Source organism: Mus musculus, chromosome 6 (assembly GCF_000001635.26).
Source record: "Mus musculus strain C57BL/6J chromosome 6, GRCm38.p6 C57BL/6J".
NCBI lineage: Eukaryota > Metazoa > Chordata > Mammalia > Rodentia > Muridae > Mus > Mus musculus.
This window is the reverse complement of record NC_000072.6, coordinates 143,203,190-143,220,758: the sequence shown is the minus strand read 5'-3', so window position 1 is coordinate 143,220,758 and position 17,569 is coordinate 143,203,190. Positions and strand designations below refer to the sequence as shown.

At 43.5% G+C, this 17,569-nt stretch overlaps 1 protein-coding gene across 1 annotated transcript in view; it reads right to left on the bottom strand.

The window, feature by feature from the left end:
• Positions 1-12,212: 12,212 nt before the first annotated feature.
• Etnk1 (ethanolamine kinase 1) overlaps positions 12,213-17,569 on the bottom strand; it is a 41,681-nt gene continuing 36,324 nt past the window's right edge. Inside the window, exon 8 of the mRNA NM_029250.2 lies at positions 12,213-17,375. Coding sequence (NP_083526.2) covers positions 17,303-17,375 — 73 coding nt within the window. The 3' untranslated portion in view covers positions 12,213-17,302. The remainder of the gene's footprint in view (positions 17,376-17,569) is intronic.

Sequence of the window (17,569 nt, the reverse complement as noted above, 5' to 3'; positions counted from 1 at the left end):
TACCAAATGTTTCACTACCCGTTTTAAGAGTTGACAGCAATCAGGAAAAAAAAAAATCTAGACTATGGAAAACTACAGAAAAATAACTTAGTTCTCTCAAAAAATAAACTGCAAACAGAAAGACAGACAGACGAGGGAGGGAGGGGAGAAGGGAGGGACAGGGGCTGAACAAGCTCTACTAAGACAAAGTCCCAGTTTGAAGAAAGGCAGCTTTAGCCTTCTGAAGTGTGTGGCCCCTGGCAGACTGGTCACACTCCAGTAGGTGACCACACACCCAAGAGTATGTAGGCAGTAGCAATTGTACTCAACAGATTAAAAGAAAAAAATAAGGATGCAAAACTGGGGCGGTGCATCCAGGAGGAACTGGGGAGGCAGGTGAACCAAGTATAAAGTACGAAATTCTCAAAGCATTATTAAAAATATTTTAAAATAATGCTTAAAAATAATTTTAAAAGGTAGGTGTGATCATAGCACATATCTGTAACCCCAGTCAGTCCTCAGGAGGCTGAATCAGGGGAGTCATTATGAGTTTGAGGCCAGCTGGGCTATGTAGTGAAGCCTTATTTCAATAATAATAATAATAATAATAATAATAATAATGAAAATTGATCAATCGCAATACATACGCTTTATTTAGATGCTAATTTCAAAGATCAAATTATAATTTTTTTTTTACTTATGAGCCACTGGAACTTTGAATGTTGAGTTTGTAATATTAAGGAATTGGTAATGTTTTAGAAATAATGCTGGCATTGTTGTTATGCTGGAGCATCTCGTTTTCATGAATAAGAGATGGGTGTAGAGATGACTTGAACATGGTACGGAGGAGTGTGAGGGCAGGGACACAGAGGTGCCAGGAGCTGGGGACTCTGGAGCTGAGTGACGGGCTTGGAAAGATTCCTTTTGCTAATAAAAATCTCTGCACTTTCACACAGGTCTCAATTGTACTGGATTTAAAATTTTAATGAATTCCTATTTAGTGAATAGTGTAAAAATCATGATAGTTTTAATGGACAGCTTAGGAGAAATTTAAAAGGAGAAAACATTTTGAAAGGCGCAATTTAAAAAAAAAAAAAAAAAAAAGACAAAAACCGAGTCAGAAAGATCTTAAATAACAACAGAGGCTGCATCCACGCAATGAAAGCAAGATTCTAAGACAGACTTGTGACATTATATCACCACCTTGTGGTCTGTTTGGGTATTGCCCCTGAGTACTCACAGGAAAATTTTACCTGTAGCTGGCTGGATACACGCATATCCTAGACACCCTGAGCTCAGAGCAGGGCTGAGCTTCAGTCTGGAGGGGGCGGGGGGAGGAGGAATGGGTATGGGGAGTCTAATCTGTGGCATAAACTCCTTTGACTCTCCCAATCAAAGTTCATCTCTGCATCATGAGTGTCAGTATTTACTGCTCTTTATGATCCCAAGTTCCTACTTTGTTAGCTCCTAACTTGGTCGGCATTTCAGGATTCCGTGACCAAACCCTTGCTTGCTTTGTATAAATTTGGATGGCACTTTGGTTTTATCATACCCGCTTGTCACCCGCTTGCCTGATTGGCCTTCGGCTCTGTTACCGAATTATTTCCTCTGTACGGAAATTCCAGGAGAAAAATAAACCGCACCTGTGCAAGGCAGCGCTCAGAGCTTCCGTGGTGGAAAGGTGTGGAATGCTGCAAGGCTGGAGTCGGTGTGAGCCGGACGTGAGCTAGCTTTAGCCCCTTAAAAGGCATTCATTGCCTGCCCACCTCTGTGTTCGACCCAATATCCTTACGATTATCAGGTAAAACCCTTTTAGAACACAAAACAGCCCACTAGCTTCCAGAAACCAAAGGCTAAGAATGTCAGTGGCCCATTACAGAGAGTTCCTGCTTTTCTGTAAATCACTTTCCAAGGTCTGTGGATGCGGCCCAGCAATTAAGCGCTTCCTTAACATGAAAGACTCTGGGACACACACACACACTTACACATACACTCACACAAACTCACACCACACAATACTTACACATGTACTCACACACACAAGCTCACACCACACACACACACTCACACATACACTCACACACACACACATATACACTCACACAAACTCACACCACACACACACAAACTCACCCACACACACTCACACAAACTCACACCACACACACATTTACACACACTCACACACAAACTCACACCACACACATTTACACACACTCATACACATACACAAACTCACACACCAGTGATCAGACTTTCAAGAAGAAAACAAAATGCCATCTCTGACAAAGAAATACCTTTAATGACAATTAACCAGTGTTAACCAGATGTGACCGTGCGCTCCCTTAATCCCAGCAGTGGCAGAGAATGGAGGCAGCAAGAGCAAGAGTTTGAATTCGTCCTCAGCTACATAGCAAGCTTGACGGTGGCCTCAATGTGAGACCTGAGACGATGACTCAAGAAGTTCATCAAATTGTGCACATTAGGAGCAAAACTGAAAATGGCCATGTGCACAGAGGTTTAGATGGGAGGCTGTGTGTCACAGTCGTGGTGACATGGCTTGGACTAAGCACCTAAGATGTCCAGAGTAAGCACCATGAGATGGGGTGATCCAGAGCAGAACTTAAGCAGCTACCCACCAGGGAAGTCAAAGGTGGGAACTCCCAGGGCTCTGTGGCCGAGATCACCTACTTAGGGTGTGCAAAACCTTCGCATCTGAGCACTCTGGAGAAAGAAGGGGAAAGGGGAGGGGAGGAAGGAAGGCAGGGAAGAAATGGAAGAAAAAAGAAGACTGAAAGTTATCTTGTTTGTTATTTATTTATTGGCTTTTTTCGAGACAGGATTTCCCTGTATATAGTCCTGGCTGTCCTGGAACTCACTTTGTAGACCAGGCTGGCCTCGAACTCAGAAATCCGCCTGCCTCTGCCTCCCGCGTGCTGGGATTAAAGGTGTGCGCCACCACACCGGGCTTGAAAGTTATCCTTTTAAAAAGGAAAAAGTAGGGGCTGGAGAGATGGCTCAGTGATGAGGATATAATACCGTCGCAGAGGAACCAAGTTCTGTTCCCAGTATCCCGAGCAGGCAGCTCATGATCAGCGCCTGGAGCGTTCCGAGCCTCTGGCTTCCATGGATGAACACACGTGGCCAGCAGCCACGGAGAACTGGGTACACCTGGGAGGGAGGCTGGGAATGACAAAGGGTGGGCAGGTGAGAGGATAATGAGGCCAAGATAAAGGGTTTTCTGATCAAGGCTCAAAGTTTAATTTTCAGCTCTGCGTTTATATGGGGGAAACCCAAAGACCCATCCTTTGTTTCGACTGGATTATATTGCTTTGTTTCGGCTGGACAAGGTTGTAAAGCAAGCTCAGCGGGCAGTCTGCTCCAACAAGAAACTTCCACCTAGGTCAGAAGACTCCACCCTAGGTGGGCTAGGTAGGGGGAAAGACAGACTGTGGTTAAGGAAGACAAACAGATTAAGGTCTGTTTACCCTGCTCAAGCCTGGGGGAAGGGCACAAACACACTCTCAAAAACGCACACATAATAGTAAACACACATACTCATTCACATACAAATTTAATTTTAAAAAAACTAAAAGAAAAAATGCTAACATGGAATAACTGTGGTCCATTTCTAGTTTTTTAGTTTATTTCTATTCACTATCGCCAATACACAGACACACACTAATACACAGACACACACTAATACACAGATGCTTGTGCAGTGAAAACTTGAAAAGCACATGTATGACATTTACATAGGGCAACAATTTCACCTTCGATTTCTCTATACTCTTAGTTTTCTATAGTGAACAGGTATTGTCTTTAATAAAGGAGAAATATAAATATTAAGAAAGGAGGCTGGGTCCTAGAGGCCATAAAAGAGAATTCAAGAAGCTGACCTAGGTTTTAAAAGCACAGCCTCTTAACAGAAAGGCCTGTGGAGCTCTACAAAGGTTAAACCAGTCGGTCCTAAGTGCCTGAGCGTCGAGTTCTCAGATCGACGTGTATTTGAGGTCAATGTCTGTGACTGGAAATTAGGAGAGGAGAGGCAGGAGGGAAAGGTGCTATCTGTATTTATCCTGGGTGAGACTATTCACGTAACCTGTGTCACCCGGGGCCCCTGACCGCAGTAACCTGGAGAATTCTGAAGGCCATCCATGCAAAAAGCACAGGGAATCCATGTCCCCTCCTGTTGGCACTTCCTGCCGTTTACATAAGCTTAGATCGCAGCAAACATTTCTACTGGTTGGGTACCAGGAACATCCCTAAGCAGAAAGACTCTCAGGGGGCTGGGGTAAGGGCGGGCACGCCAGCAGGGGGCCAGTTCGCCACCTTCCCTGGCCCCTTGCCAGGAAAGCAGAGCCTGGGAGGTCTTCCTGGCAATAAGCCCGTGCGTTTCCGAACACACGCTCTTGACTGGGTTCTCATTTCCTTTCTAGTTTAATTAATAATCTGATACAGGATCTTGGGTACCTCAGGCACTCACGGGGTCATCAAGAATAAAGGCCTTATTTCATTTCTACTTTTAATTATTTATTCAGCGTAGAGGGGGGAGGGGACACATGCCATGATGCGCATGTGTCCGTCAAAGGGCAACTGTGGAGGCCAGTTCTCTCCTTCTACCATGCGGGTTCCAGGGATTGCACCCACATCCTCAGGCTTAGCAGCAAGCACCTTCACCTGCTAGACCATCTTACAGCCCAACCTTGAAGTCCTGGCTCAACAAACTCAAGTTTGTTATTATCCTCCTGGCTCCACATGAGAGGTGCTAGGATTAGAGACATGTGCCACAGTATCCAATATATTCAGTGTTAGGAACTAAATCCACGGCTTGGTACATGCTAGACAGGCATTCTGCCAACTGAGCTACATATATAGTATTAGATAAACCCCAATCTTTAAAATATCATGCTTAGAAAGCCAAGCGTGGTGGTGCACACCTTTAATCCCAGAACTCGCGGGAGGCAGAGGCAGGCAGATTTCTGAGTTCGAGACCAGCCTGGACTACAAAGTGAGTTCCAGGACAGCCAGGGCTACACAGAGAAACCCTGTCTCACAAAACAAACAAACAAAAAATATCATGCTTAGAAAAATGAAAAATAAAAAAGGGGAGAGAATGAAAAGAATAAAAATAATGTTAAGCTAACTAAAAAGGAGAGCAAGGGGGCGGAGAGAGCTCAGTTGTTAAAAAGCACATGTTGCCATTGCAGAGGACCTGGGTGTGATCCCAGCACCTACATGGTGGCTCAGGAACATCTATAACTCCAATTCTAGAGGAGCCAACATCCTCTTCTGGCCTCTAGGGGCACTGCATGCATGTGATATATATGTGATGCATAGGCAGGGCCGGTAGGCAAACACCTATACACATTGTTGTTGTCAGTGTTCTTTTGCTGAGAAGAGAGACTGTGACCAAGGCAACCCTTATAAGAGAAAGCACTTAATTAGGTGCTCGCTCACAGTTTCAGACATTTAGTCCATTATCATCATGGTGGGGAACATGACAGCACACAGGCAGACATGTTGTTGAGAAAGTAGTTGAGGGTTCTACATTCAGATATGTAGGCAGAAGGAAGAAAGAGACACTGATCCTAGCTCGGGCTTTTGAAACCTCAAAGCACACATACCCAGTGACACACATCCTCCAACAAGGCCACACCTACTCCAAGGCCATACCTCCTAATAGAGCCACTCCCTAATGACCAAGCATTCAAATGTGTGAGTAGATGGAGGCCAGTCTTATTCAAAACACCACATTCCTGTCTCCCTTAGGCTTATAGTCATATTATTGAAAGAACCACAATGTGAGGTCTCCCCCACATTCTGATTCAGGAGAGGCGACACCCCAAATCACTCATGAGAAACAGTCTTGATGCAAACTGCAAGAGGACTTTTATTCTAAGAGCGCTCTGGGACCCACTGTTGTACATCACGCAGGGGTAGAGGACCTTGGCGCCCCGAGTAGCTGGGTAAGGGGTTATTTAAAGGAAGAAACCACAACTCAAGGGGGTGGGGAGGGTGTTGTTGGAAAATACCAAAAATACCAGTTAAGAGTCACTAGGAAGTGGAAGTCAAGACAGTTTCTAAGAGTATCTAACAATAGCACATTTGCATAGTGGGTTCCAGCAACGGTCAGGATGGGTCAGGGTGACTTTCTTTGAACTAACACTCCCCAAACCCAGGAATCGGGTGGGTGGAGGAATGTTGCTATCTGTTTTGTGGTTAGCATGACTTGGAGCATTGAGTCACAAAGGTCACATTCTTAAGCCTGGGCCTAAAGGCCTAGTTTTTAATGTTTTTATGTTTCATTTTTTCATTATAATGCAAAAATGCATTTAGTCCAACTTCAGAAGTCTCCATAGTCAATCAGTCTCAACACTATTTAAAAATCCAAAGCCGCTTCTGAAACTCACAGAAATCTCTTACCTGTAAACCCCTATAAAATCAACTTCAAAAAGCAGACCACACTGGGCAGTGGTGATGCACACCTTTAATTCCAGCACTTGGGAGGCAGAAGCAGATCTCTGTAACTCTGAGGCCAGCCTGGTCTACAGAGCTCGTTCCAGGGCAGCCAAAGCTATAAAATGAAACATTGTGTCTGGTGAGTTGGGGGGTGGACAAACCACATACTTCCAACATACAGTGGTACAGGATATATGTGACCATTCTAAAAGGGAAGAAATACTGGACCACAGCAAGAGCTAAAACCAGCAGAGCAAACTCTAAACTACATTCCCATGTCTTATGGAGAGGCACTTTGGTTTGCAGCCCCTTTCCATTTTCTTGACCACAACACACTTCTCTCTCTTGGGGTGCTTCCACACCCTCTTACAAGCTCTCCTCAGCATCTATCCCATAACTGCAACATATTGAAGTCTCTAATACAATCCTGGCTTCCTTATCCTTCCCAGCTTCATGCATGCAATGGCCTCTCTGAGCCTCCATGAAGGGACACTGAAAGAACTGGCATTTGGCACAAGATATCCCAAGGACAAGTTCTCAGCACAAAAAAAAAAAAAAAAAAAAAAAAAAAAAAAAAAAAAAAAAAAAAAAAAAAATTACCCCAGAGAGACGAGAGACAAAAGGCAAGGAACAAGAGACAAAGACAGGACATCATGAGCTAGGAAGAATGGGAAGGGTACAAGGGAGAGCGGGCAATAAGGGAATCTGTCCAAATTAGGACTGCCTTTGGATAGAGGAGACAGACATGGGCCATAAGCAAATGGCAGTTTACAAAGGTAAAAGGGAGCCGGGCACAGTGGCGCACGCCTTTAATCCCAGCACTCAGGAGGCAGAGGCAGGCAGATTTCTGAGTTCGAGGCCAGCCTGGTGTACAGAGTGAGTTCCAGGACAGCCAGGGCTATACAGAGAAACCCTGTCTCGAAAAACAAAAAAAAAAAAAAACAAAAAACAAAAAAAAGGTAAAAGGGGAAACCCTGTGATAGGATGAGGTGCTTAATTCTGATTAGACAAGTGAATTGGGTGAGCCAAAAGTGGGGTTTTGACTGCTGGACCTTAGTAGTCATCCTCGGGGGAAGGAAGTGGCCAAATAAGGGAACAGAACTTGGTGGCTAAGCCTTAGGAATGAAAACTATGGTTTAGCAAGGCAGAGGGCGTGGAGGGCTTACCAGAGCCATGCCTGGACTCAGTGGTTTCCTTAGTCACAGAGGGAGATCCCACAATCCCTTTCTCGTGTCCCTGACTCTAAAGCCCAGAACCACATGGCTGAAGCCACCAAGTTCTGCTTGCTGGGGCTGGAACATGGCTCCCTCGTTCAAATGCATCCTCAACAGCTTTCTGTTTCCATGGTTTCCCTCCCTCCCTGAGCTTCTCTGAGCTGGAAGTGGCGCTGATGGGGGTTTCCCCGAGGTCACTGCTCCCTTTCATCCCATTTAGCGCCAGGCTTTTCTTTAAGTGTTTTATCTCCTAGAGCACAGGACTCTGCTCTTCCTGGCCCTCCTTTTTTCCTCCTCAAGCCACACATGTTGTATTTTTCCTTGCCCAATGACTCCTTTTAGTATAGAGCTGCAAAAGACTGGCCACACCTACTGCAACAAAAGCCACACCTCCGAATCCTTCTCAAGCAGGGCCACTCCCTAATGACTAAGCCTTCAAATACATAGTCTATGGGGGCCATTCTTAAACCACCACACACATAAATCTTTGAGGGGGAGAATAAATACCCATATTCCCTGGCTACTCATCTGTAAGTACATACGTTTCATGCATAAGGCCTTTTTGTTTTTGCATATTATAAAACACTATAAAATGGTTGCTCATGAGAAATAAGGGGTTACAAAAGGATGGAGTGAAAGAAGAATGAGTTGGGCTGGAGATAAAGCTTGATGGTGGAGCATTTGCTTAGCATGTACATAGTTCTGGATTTGACCCCCAGCACTGCTCCAATAAATAACAGCCAATCTTGGTGGTGTAAGCTTTTAATAATCCCAGCACTTGGAAGGCAGAGGCAGATAGATTTCTGTGAGTTTGAGGCCAGCCTAGCCTGGTCTACATAGAGAGTTCCAGGACAGTCAAAGTCGAAGAAAAAGGAAAAGAAAGAAGGAAAGGGAAGGGAAGAAAAGGGAAGGGGAAGGGGGAGGAGGAAGCGGAAGGGGAAGGGAAAAGGAAAAAAGGAAAAGGGAGGGAGGGAGGGAGGGAGGAAGGAAAAAACATGTCATTAGCAGGTCAGCTGCCATCACAGGAGTGGACAGATGGACATCCAAATCTGTTTCCTAGATGGTGGTAAGAGAAACACTGATGAGAGGTCACTTGTTACAGATGCTGGCAGGAGAGCCCAAGGTGACATGGGAGTCCAGGGTTCCTACTGGAGGTCACAGGAAGAAAACAGAAGTACAGAGGTCTCCAGTTGGGACGTCTTAAAAGAGTCTTTAGTGAGGTAGGAGGGAGAATACGGCCAGAGCTGGATCAACCCGGATGTGTAGACAGATGGCCATATGATGTCTTCAGACTTTGGAGATTTGCCCAACACCCTGTCCTAATGTTTCATTTTTATTCCAAAAGATAAACGGAACAGTGCTGTCAACACTTGGAACAACTGAAGACAACAGGATTCTGCTCTGATAAGGAAGTGGGCACCAGCAAACACAGTCAAGAACTTAGCATTTTCCTTCTTGTTCAGTTCTGTCAGATTTCAAAGTCGAAACTCATAAATCTTTGAATAGGATAGTTTTTAGCTTTTGTTAGGGACATCAGCAAGACAGCCTTTTTCAAGGCACCTACACAGCCTTCTGCCACCATGCAAGAAGAAATATGCAAGGAGCACAATAACATTTTAAATGTTTAGTGTTACAAAATGAGGGAAAGAGAGCAGTTTGAATTAACATCTTCTGTGTGGTGTGAAGATTGAAATAGTATTCATCAACTAACTACTAAATATAGTGTTTTTGTAAAAAGAATTAATTTTTCAGCTATTAAGATTCACAGTACAAATAGTTGTGAAAACCAACTAGAGAGATCTTAGTAGAGATGGGTGTGTGATACTGATTCATAAGTCTTATGCAGAATTTATATTATTCAAGAAAAATACCCATTGTATCAAAAGCAATTGTACGCTGTTAGCCTCAACTGTCAACTTTGTGAGATCTAGAATCACCTCTGGGTGTTATCTATGGGGAATTATCTTGATTAGATTAAGTTGGCAAGACCCAGTCACCATGGGCGGCACCATTCCCTAGGATGGAATCCTGGGTACAAAAAGGAAAAGAGCGGATCACAAGCATGTGTCTCTGCTCCTTGACTATAGTTGCCAGATGACCAGGCGTCTCAGCGGCTACCATTGGCATGAACTGTACTCTCCAACTGTGAGCCAAAATACACCCTGTCTTTGTTGCCTTTGCCAGGGTACTTTATCATGGCAATAGAAGTAACAAGATACAGGTTGTATCAAAGGTGATACTCGGGTGCAAGTGCCAAGTCTTTGGGGAAAAAGATTCTTGCCTACACAAGTCGTTACCAACAGCTACCATTCTCTTTCGCAAATGGGTTCTAGTGTAAGTCAGTGATATCTGCTTTGGGTTTTCATGAGTTCTATAAAATATTACAAGAAAACCAATTGCAGATTTTAGCTGCAACTCCTCTCAAGAGAGGGTAGAAAAGGTCATCTGCTGCTTCTCTCACTGCTATAGACACACCTTTTAAAAACTAACCAAGCATGGTGTGAACCAGGCACGGTGGCACACATTTCTGATCCCAGTGTTTGGGAGGCAGAGACAGTGGGATCTCTGTGAGTTGGATGCTAGGTCTATATAAAGACCTCTAGGACAGCCAGGGCTACATTGAGACCATGTCAGATCTGGGTAGGTCAGCGCAGCAGGTTCAGCACTGAGTACGTCTAGTAACTTGGACTTAATAGCTGTAAACCATGTGCACAGTTCCTTGCTGCGATGAAGCACCAATACCAGACAACGGCTGGAAGAGAATTTATTTGGGTGTATGGTGCCAGTGGGAAAGAAGGCCTGGCTTCTGAAGCAGGAATCTGAGGAGCTGAGAATTCTGTGCTTCTTCTACAACAAAGCCCACCTTCCAGCAAGGCCATACACAGCTCCTAAACAATGCCACAAGGACCAATTATTCAAACCTCTGAAGGGGCTGCATTCTCACCAAAATATTACACTATGTAAAGAACTGACTCTACACAACTGTCTTCTGACCCCCATGCTGATATAGCGGTACATACAACCTACATACATCTCACACACGCACATGCACACGCACAGCTAGTAGGACTTCAGAAATGTCGGGATACCAGAATCTAAGGATACTGAATTCTGGTCACCTCTGAGCAGGTAATGTTAACAAATTATATTTCCGTCTCTCAATTGCGGCTTAAACAACACCAAAGCAAATCAAGATGGAGGGAAAGTACATGGTAGACTTCAATTCATTTCAACTTTAGGTTTTCTCCTTGTAAGCAACACACGGACTCAGACAAGATAACCTCAACATTTTTGCCCAGAGGTATACCTTTCCTGAAATAACAAATCCTACCTTCCTAGTGTTGTTTTCTTCCTCCTCTTCTTCTTCTTTAATAAATCTTGGTTTTTTGTTTTTGTTTTTGTTTTTGGAGACAGGGTTTCTCTGTGTAGCCCTGACTGTCCTGGAACTCACTTGGTAGACCAGGCTGGCCTCGAACTCAGAAATCCGCCTGCCTCTGCCTCCCAAGTGCTGGGATTAAAGGCATGCGCCACCACCGCCCGCCTAGTGTTTTCTTGGAAAATGTTTCTCTACTTTTTGACTTTCGTGTGGGAAATGAGAGTTCATCATGTACCCATAGTACACTACAACGTTGTGAGACTAGAGGAATAGTGTTCACCTTGAGACAGATCCCTAGAGCAAAGGACTGGAAGGAGGAGTTAAGAATGCTGACAAGAAGTGTCTGTGGGGCAGTGCAGTGAGGTATGGGAAAGGCCACAGATGCACAATTAGCCAAGCAGACTTTCTCAAGGAGAAATCTCCTAGAGTTTGGGAAGAGTTAGCCTGATAGGGGGGATGAGAAGCACAAGAAGCGAACCTCTAGAGCCTGGGAGGTGTGGCTCAGTTGGCAGAATACAGATTTTCAAATGTTTTCACAGCACAATGCAAAACCAGAATGAATGTGGCAGTCTGAATGAGCTGTGTTCCTTGACCCAGCTGGGGGCTATGTGGAAAGGGTGCAGAGTCCTTAGAACCCTTGCTGGAAGTATGTTACGTCACCAAGTGGACTTTGGAAATGTATAGCCTTACCCCATTTCCTGTCCTCTTTTTCTATGTGGCTGAAATGCAATCAGCCTAATAGGGTAGAGGATGTCTTTAATCCTAGCACTCAGGAAGCAGAGGCAGGCGGATCTCTTTTGAGTCCTAGCATGCTTCAACCTGGGCTCATATTTTCTTGGTTAGGTTGGGAGCCAGCAAGCCTCAATGATCATTTGTGCCCCATGCCCCTGGAGCTGAGGTTAGAGGTGAGTGGAGAGCTTGCTATGTGGATGTTGGGATACAATTTTCAGTCGTCATGACTACTGGGTAACTCCTCTCCTAAGAAGAAGGATCTCCAGCCCTCATTACTAACTCTGGGAAACTTTTGTTTCTTCTCTTGTTTTAGGGATCAAACCTAAGACACTGACTGCCCTTGCTAGGCAAATGTTCTACAACTCAGCTCCAACCCTTTCAAGTCATGTACTTCCATATATTCATTCTACAAGAGAGAGTCTTAATTGAGTATGAACCACATGGACACATTATAGTTAGAACTCAACTTTATTGTTACAACCAATGTTTATTTACAGAATATAAATCTCTTCAAAAAGATACATTCCTTCATTTAATCAATGGTAGAAAGCCTTATTAAACAGAAATAAAGCCTAAGCCGCACTTTATCGTAAAAGAAACACGGCTTCATTGCAAGTTCATGAACACAGAACACAAATGTACTTCACTTCAGCAGCGTCATGAATGAGGCTGTTGATTTTCACTGGCAATGCCAATTTATACATGGAACAAATTTTACTTAAATTAACAGTAGTAAAAATTAAATTTCAAACATAAAAATATGTAACAACAAAGGAAAAAGCAGGAAGTATCTCTGCTAGCAGACAGATAAGCAAGCTGTCCAGCACGCAGACAGTGCTGCGGAGTCGGGGAAGCTAGAACAAAGGCTGCGCTCACTGCGAGGTATCACTCCACGGTCAGTGCTGAGACTAGCCATAGCACTTAGTCTATACAAAGCAGCATTAGACTACAATTCACATTTGAGAAACACAAATTTAAGATCCTGTGCCATAGCTCCCCAATTCAACAGACAGCTAATGCAAAGACAACTCCTCACTTCAGCTTTTTCCCTTGCATATGATAGGTAATAGCATGTCTTCTTCTTTCAATCAGGACATGTGACCTTGCTGTACAAAAGCTCCTAAATACAGGAAAGTTCTTACAAGTTCCATTAGTTTACAGTTACTTTAGTACATGTAAATACAGAGGACGACTCCAGATTACTAACAAGGAACACTCAGTACGTCGCTACCTACAACAAACAGCAGCACGCCACAGTGCAGGGGTGGACAACAGGCACTCCCCGCCCTCCACCGCTCTGCAGGTGTCATTGGGTTTCAACCTAGCTCTCAAGAGTTTGCAGCTAGGAAGCCTGCAATTCCAATCGGATAGGCTTTCCTGCTCCACCTTCGCAAACTAATCAAAAGACAATGTGGTGTTCTCAGTTTTCTATAACTACCTAGTGTTTTATTAAAACTTACTTGACAGGATCTAAAGGACCACCATGGGTAAGACAACCAAAAGATAAAATTATAACTATTTTAAAGAGTATTTTTGCAAGTGCATACGCCATACAATGCACAATGGACAAAGATAGGTTGGTGGTGCCATAGTCTACAGTCCAGGAGAGAAAGAAGCGTCAGCCAACACAGGAGTTAAAGTGCTTATCGATCAAGCATCACGACTTGTTTCTAATCCAAATACTTTGGGGTTTCTTCCCGTATCAAACTGAGCCAAAAGTGAAAATTTTCAGCATTAAAAACTGCTAAAACCAATCTAACTCATTCTGTAACGTGTCACTGAATTTAGCCTTCAAGAATTCAAAGTAATGCAAAGCCTTCAGTATTTTCGTTTACAGAAACATGGACTGAAATTCCAGAAATGGGGATGTTTTGTCTGGAGCAGCTGATAGCATTTGTCAAACCCAAGACTGAACACTGCTGTCACTGTGGGGAAAGGCGGCTCACCACCTACTCAGAACAGGAACGGGCCAGAGGATGCAGCTCAGCTTCACAGTAAAGGCCAGCCTACAATCTGACAGAGGAAAATCAGCAGCAGTTGAAGCCAGAGACCTGTCAGGAGGCTCTCCACCTGCACACACCTTCCCTGTGAGGTAGCAGAAGCTGCTGCCACGAGGACAACCCCAGGACAAAGCATGGTGACAGGTGACACGTTAACAGGGAATACTTAAGTCTACAGTACTCTGGAATGCAGGATAAAATGCTTAAAAGCAAGTTAGAGAGAAAAAAGTAAAGTCCCACCTGATCCTACTGCCCTCTGTAAGTCAGTCAGTGAGGTCACCAGGAGACACGGGCTCTGCGGACAACTGAGACAACTGAGTACTTTTCAAATATTCTAACTTTTCTTTCGAGTGTTTGCGGGAATTCTTTTTTGTTAGCAACACAAAGTTAAAATAAACATTTGGGGGTCAGGGAGAGAAAACTAGTTGGCCCACACTGAGCCACTCCAGAGGAGAGGCCTGACAAACGTGAGAGACGTCATTTGCCCTGTGTCTCGTATGGATGAGATTTACATTCACATTGAATTTCAAGTTTTTGTAGAAAGTGTCAACAAACTCTGAAAATAGAAAAGGGGACCACACTTCAGTTTACAAACAAATTATATTTTTAGTTTCCTTTAGTTTCAAATTGTGACTCAAAGATGAGCTCTATAAATATACTGCTTCCCAGAATCTAACCTACAAAAAAAATTAATAGCCAAGTAAAAAATGGAGAAAAGTCGTATTAGGCACTGAGAGGCTAAATAAATAAATGCCAACGTTAACTAAACCATTAAACCTTCCTTCCAGTTCCTGCTATCTTACTGCTCGGTTCCCAGCCTAATGACAACAGGCTGGATCATTTAGTGACAGAAAAACTTCTACAAAGGAAAATGCAGAACTACACACTCTTTAGGCAAGACAACACTCACACTAATTGCAGCAGCTTATTTACACCGTCCTATTTACACTCCAAGCAGACCTAGTTGATGAGGGTTGTGCTCATGTTCATCTCAGGCAGATCATGCCAACAGCAAGACGGGGCCACCACATCTCATTTCCAGAAATGGTGGTAGCACAGAGGGAGAGGAAGGCTATCAAATATCACTGGTCAGGTTGAAGGTCATACAGTGTGCCAGGGAAACAGGATGGGGGTGGAGGGCAGAAATGGGGAATTTTGCTTGTGAAAGCATCCAGGCCACTACGGTCTATTGATTACATTGAACATCCATGAATGCCACTTCTAACATCCACTTTCACATTTACAAAACGAGCTTACTACCAGTTGAGTGATTAGGTAAGGCATTCAAGTTCCTTAGCTGAACAAAAGAAGGCAACTGATATCTAGCAAGCCACAGGACACATTTTAGAGGGATGCTCTTCAGAACAGTCCCAATATACCCTCTTTAGAATCCCTTACATGGTCAATACAAAGAAAGACATTTTGAATCCTCTTGATAGTCTACACCATGATCCCCAAAAGCTGTATGAGAAGCGGGTGCATCAGAGCACCCAAATCTGGCCAAGGAATGGGGGCAAGAGTTCCCGTGTGCTGGTCTCTCTCCACGATCTCTTACGTGCTAGCAGGGTGAACAAGGACGCCTCGCTGTCATTGCACTCACGCCACAGGAGCCTGTCACATTTCCGCTGGCTGCTTTGCAGTCCAGCAGCACCGGCAGCAGCCGCAGCCGCCGCAGCACAGTGAGCCTCCATTCAAAGCATTCTCACGAACAGGAACAGACTAGCAACACTGTCTTCTCCAGGGTTTCCACATGACACACACTCTCGGATTTTAAGGAGGAAAGAAAAGAATCAGGAGGCTCACATTTTTATCATCCTACGACAATGTTTCAACCATGAATGAAAATTCCACTAAGCCAGTTGTTTTTTCTTTTTTCAGGTTTGCTTGAACGTTGTAACGAGCTTGTCATTATTTGTTTCCATTCAAGGAAGTCAGCAAAATTGTAATGATCTTACAGTAAGTAACGTGGTTCATAAAAACAAACATGAACATGACAGCACTGGGGAGGTAGAAACCGAAGCCAGGTCTAACACTGTTAGAGACACATATTTAAGAGTGTATATATGTGGCTAGAATTTACCATTTCAAATGGCATGTTTCTACTTTATTAGGTTTGAACACCTTGAGACAATCCAAGTATTTGAAAGCACTTGGCTGAGAACATAAGTCATGTGGAACACCAGACAATCTTAGGATAGATCTGTAGTGCATACTTTAAATATGCAGATCCATGGAGCCAACTTTGTACATAAGCACTTATGTGACCAAAGTGCAAAGCCTGTCTGACTAATCTAAGTAAAGTTACCCCTGACTGCTCAACCCACAGAGCAGTCTTCAAAGATTAAAGCCTTCTTGTCTACCTCAAAGACCTAACTTTCTTTCATGAAATAGTTGCCTCCCCCTACACATCCACAAAATAAAAACTAGACTGACAAAACCAAGATAAATCAAAACAAGTCCTCCTACCACAACTACTGTCTAATTCACATTTCCTTATTTGTTAGATTGTAAGTAGTCAAGCTCAATGACCTAGCTAAATGTTCCTTACTGATTCTGTAACTGCTTCAACAACACTACTCTGGAATCACATGTATAATTAATCATTTGCTGACTCTACAGACACAAAACCAACTTAAGGAATGGATCTGAATAAAAAGCATCTAAATGATATTCCTTGCTTCCAAGTATGATGAACTCTGTATGTTTGTTTCAAATACTAACAATACCAGCTATTACTTAATGAACAAAAACAGAGTATCTTAAGTAAAACAAAACTTTTGGTTAGAAACAATTTGATAGGTAAATTCTAAAACTTGGGACTATGACCTTAAATGACTGTATCTAGTATTTGAAAACATGACTTAATAACAGATTTTAACATTAAATTGTTATATTCCAGGCTTATACAGTAAATATATTTTATATTGTCAGGCTATGTAGAGACAATTTAATTCTAAGTTGTACTCCCCCAAAAGAAATGATTTCCAATTTCCAATTCAAAAAAGTATACCCCAGGAGACAGTAACTCCCTTACTCCCCCCTCAATGGGCCCTTCTCTAGAATACCCTAAGTTACTACTGAGGCAGTGACTGCCAAGGTTGAGAGTAAATGATTCATTTTACAAAGGTTACATTGAACAACAAGAATGTTTTTCTGAAATTAAATCTATCAACAAAACCTTTTAAAGATTTCCACAATATTCTCATTGCATACACTGAACCAACAAATGAAAGATCAAAGTAGTCAGTCATGTCAAATCTGTAATAAATAATTCACATGTAACATGGCTGTACTGCCACAGGCTAAAGCCCCACTCCTCACTCTCCCTGCTGATGGTCAACTCTTTAGCCCGCCACACACTGACAGCAGTAAGCATATCTCAACATCATTCTATTTAAAAATAGGTTGGTTGTTTAGAGGCATAATCCTTAAAGCAAGATAACCAAATTAAATGAGTTTTAACAAATATTGGCTTTTGGAATTTCTCAGAAACATCCACAAGCGTCGCTCGGCTCCTGGAGAACAGCGAGGCCTCTTCTTTACTCGGGCATTTTTAGTGCTGTGACCTCAGGCTTCATTTTAAAGTACTGGTTAAAACGGACAACCGCATACCTAGTGGGGAAAGAACAAGGCAGAGTCAGAGCTGCCCTGAGCTGACTGCACAGAGGCCACACTGCCAGTGTGCATGCTTCACCTGCTGCTGCTGCCCCTGCTGGACACGCCCCGTGCTGAGCATGTAAGTGCATGTGGCTTTCACAATGCTGCAAACAGACACGGGGCTCCCTGTCCTGTCTACACTAGCTCAA